Consider the following 3036-nt stretch of genomic DNA (forward strand, 5'->3'; position numbering starts at 1 on the left):
GCTTCAAACTTATAGTAGGTAGAATGGTTTGCATATTGATTAATAAATCCAATACTGGAAGAGGTGAGATGCTGCACTATCAACTCCCCTTATGAAGCTCATTTTTAACTTCTTAAATGAGATCATCTTTTTTGAGTTCTGATTTGCTTTTAGAAATCCTTGATTGAGGATTGGAAAACCGACTACTACATTTTGTGAATTCACTAGTCACACTAGCACAATTTTAAACTCAATTTCACAATGGCCTTAAAGTAATATGTGTAAACCAACACTTAGGTAAAGGCTCAAAAGAATAAACAACATTTAACTACTATGTCCTCCAACTTAAAGTAATGAATAACATAGTAATTAGACTGATTTGGATATTGATTAATAAATCCAATACTGGAAGAAGTGAAATTTACGGTATCAATTCTATTTATTTTATTTAATAAAAAACTAACATGATTTCTCACTTCCACCCACTAAAACTTACGTCGTTTTTAGTGAGAATTGAACCCAATATCTATAATTTCTTAAACAATACTCTTGTCACTTAAGCTACCCTACTATGATTCTATCAACCCTAGTATTAAAATAATATAGCACAAGGTATACAGACATCTGAATGTAACGACCTTTATCTTTTCTAAGACTAAGTTCTTTTTTCCCAAGTCTTGACAACGCTTCTTTCAACGAATCAAACCTGAAGTCGCTCTTAGTTCAAGAGATTGGCATGATCTTTGATTCTACTTAGAAGTTGAAAGGTAATTATTATACACAACTAAATAGAGACACATTGCATTGAATAATTGAAATTCCATAAATATTAAGACCCATACAATGAATGCTAGAGAGAAAGAGAGAAGAAACCTAATATGGAACAGGAACACGGACAGATGGGGGGCCAGATTTCATGTCCTCCAAAATAAGATTTAGAAGAGCCTCAGACACCAGACCTTCTTTTCCTACATAAGCAGATGATAACACAGCATAAGTTCTGAAGCAGATGCATCTGAAACAAGCCTTATTCAAGAACTAATCACCCTATTCCTTATATATTATACCCATAATGTTTTTTCCTCTAGTTTAATAAATATATATTTATACTCCTATCACTTTATCCAAATATTTCAAAATAAGGTTATTTGAAAATAAACCACTAGATTATTCGAATAACCCGAAGACCTAACAAGAGGCTCTTACCATTACCGATCAATTGATCATCCCACTGCAAGACAGGGCGGACAAGAACTCCACTTCCAATTAACATCATTTCTTTGGCACTTTTCCCCTCCTCAACCGTCACATTTCCAGTCCTTATGCACTTTAGCTTCCCCTCCCTCACTAGGCCTTCAGCCAGAACCAATACTCTTCTTGCAGTGCACCCGCTTAGAATTTTGTCAAAATGAGGCATCAAAAGTTCATTTTCATTCGTGACAAAAGCCACATTCATGTTAGGTCCTTCCGCAACATACCCATCTTCATCAAGCCATATAGCAGCATACCCTCCCTTTTCTTCTGCTTCCATTTTAGATAGTACGTTTGGAAGATAATTCACACTCTTCATGACAGCGAATTGAGGAGGCTTTATTGGTATAGAGGAAGTCGTGACTTTCAGACCTTTGAAATCAGGTGGTGATTGATCTTGTATTACAATTGCATAAAGGGCCGGATGATGACAACCCGATGGGGATAGGTTGAAATCTCCCGGCCCTCCAGAAAGCCAATATCTTAACGAACCTCTTCTACATTTTGAAGCAGATACAGTCTGTATGAGAATTCTTCTTATGCTTTCCCTGTCAAATGGAAGCTTTATTTTTGCCATGGTTGCTGATCCTATAAAACGGTCAAGGTGTTGGTCCAACTCATAGAGATACCTGAGATATAGATGTAAAGGAAGCAGCAGAGAATATACACTCAGAAATTTGATAAAAAAAAAAAAGGGATTCACATATACCAAAATAAAGAAGATAGCCAATTCATTGTGACAGAATCTTCAGTTTTCAGGAGAATACTTTCTGTTTACATTTGAATTAACATAGGAAACAATTAACATTTAGCGAGGAGAAATCATAGAAAGCAGAGTGGTTGTATAAAAACTGCAGTGACATAACAGATTTATTCAAGTAATCGGCAATATTCAGTTCATAATGCAAATGATATCAGACTTGTAAGAGATTCAGGCAAATGAACTTGAGTAGTTTCAGGAAAGGTTTATCAGAGGATATTGATCGTTCGGGCAAATGGGCCCTTTCACCTTGTCGTTGACAGGCCTTACTAATATTGAAAAATACCATGAATGCATGTTCATTATGATCATCATATTGTTGAGGGACAGTACAGACATTTGACACGTCATGTCAGCATATTAATTTTGTCGATGGTTAAAATAATTTTCTCCTGCAAAAAATACCCTTAATGTTTTCTCTTTATATTTATTGTTCATTTGTTTATCCAATTTTTACTTTATTGTTGCCATCATTAATTTTAAAAGTTTAAGTTTGTAGCCAATTCATCCAAAATTACGGATTAAACTTGAATGAATTGGGTTAGAACTCAATTCATAGTCTAATTATGGCAGGACTGGGTTGAGCAAAATGAATTGGATTTGCACCCTTTGTTTGTGGTGGATGACACTCACACCAAAGTATCCACATCCATTATGGAAAATAAGCCTAAACAAAGACAACACTAACCGCGTCCACCACCACAAATAAGTCTAACAAATACCATAATCATTGCAAAGGTCGAAATTTACTTACCCATCCATGATAGCTGCAGTATCGAAAACACCATGCCCTCTATGAACCATATGATCATCCATAGGGATTACCATAGCAGCTGTATCAGTTGTAATTCCCTCAAATATGCTAGAGTACATGGCCAAGAATTGCTGCTTTCCTTTGTATCTGCCTTGATTTCTTTTCAGTCGATCAATAGCCTGCATGAGGACGCATTGTTATTAAACACATTCATTGTCCAGAAGAAACTCTAGAAAACTTAATTTCAACAGTTATCCAAATAATCTAATAGTAAGCTGATAGAAAAGTTATG

The 3036-nt window shown here is 35.3% G+C and overlaps 1 protein-coding gene across 1 annotated transcript; it reads right to left on the reverse strand.

The window, feature by feature from the left end:
- Positions 1 to 759: 759 nt before the first annotated feature.
- LOC124926312 (D-amino-acid transaminase, chloroplastic) lies at positions 760 to 2953 on the reverse strand. Its single transcript, XM_047466508.1, has 3 exons — positions 2745 to 2953; positions 1186 to 1859; positions 760 to 947 (listed from the first exon to the last, which is right to left on the reverse strand). The coding sequence occupies exons 1-3, from the start codon at positions 2927 to 2929 to the stop codon at positions 853 to 855; spliced, it is 954 nt and encodes a 317-aa protein (XP_047322464.1). The 5' UTR covers positions 2930 to 2953; the 3' UTR covers positions 760 to 852.
- Between the last annotated feature and the right edge of the window lie 83 nt (positions 2954 to 3036).

The sequence above is a fragment of the Impatiens glandulifera genome, chromosome 2, assembly GCF_907164915.1.
Source record: "Impatiens glandulifera chromosome 2, dImpGla2.1, whole genome shotgun sequence".
NCBI lineage: Eukaryota > Viridiplantae > Streptophyta > Magnoliopsida > Ericales > Balsaminaceae > Impatiens > Impatiens glandulifera.

Excerpts from the sequence above, each read along its gene's own strand:
- LOC124926312 (XM_047466508.1), bottom strand. The coding sequence starts at position 2,929 with ATGCAGGCTATTGATCGACTGAAAAGAAATCAAGGCAGATACAAAGGA. Across the intron at positions 1,860-2,744 it reads ACTGCAGCTATCATGGATGG|GTATCTCTATGAGTTGGACC; the intron begins GTAAGTAAATTT and ends TCTATATCTCAG. Across the intron at positions 948-1,185 it reads TGATCAATTGATCGGTAATG|GAAAAGAAGGTCTGGTGTCT; the intron begins GTAAGAGCCTCT and ends CTGCTTATGTAG.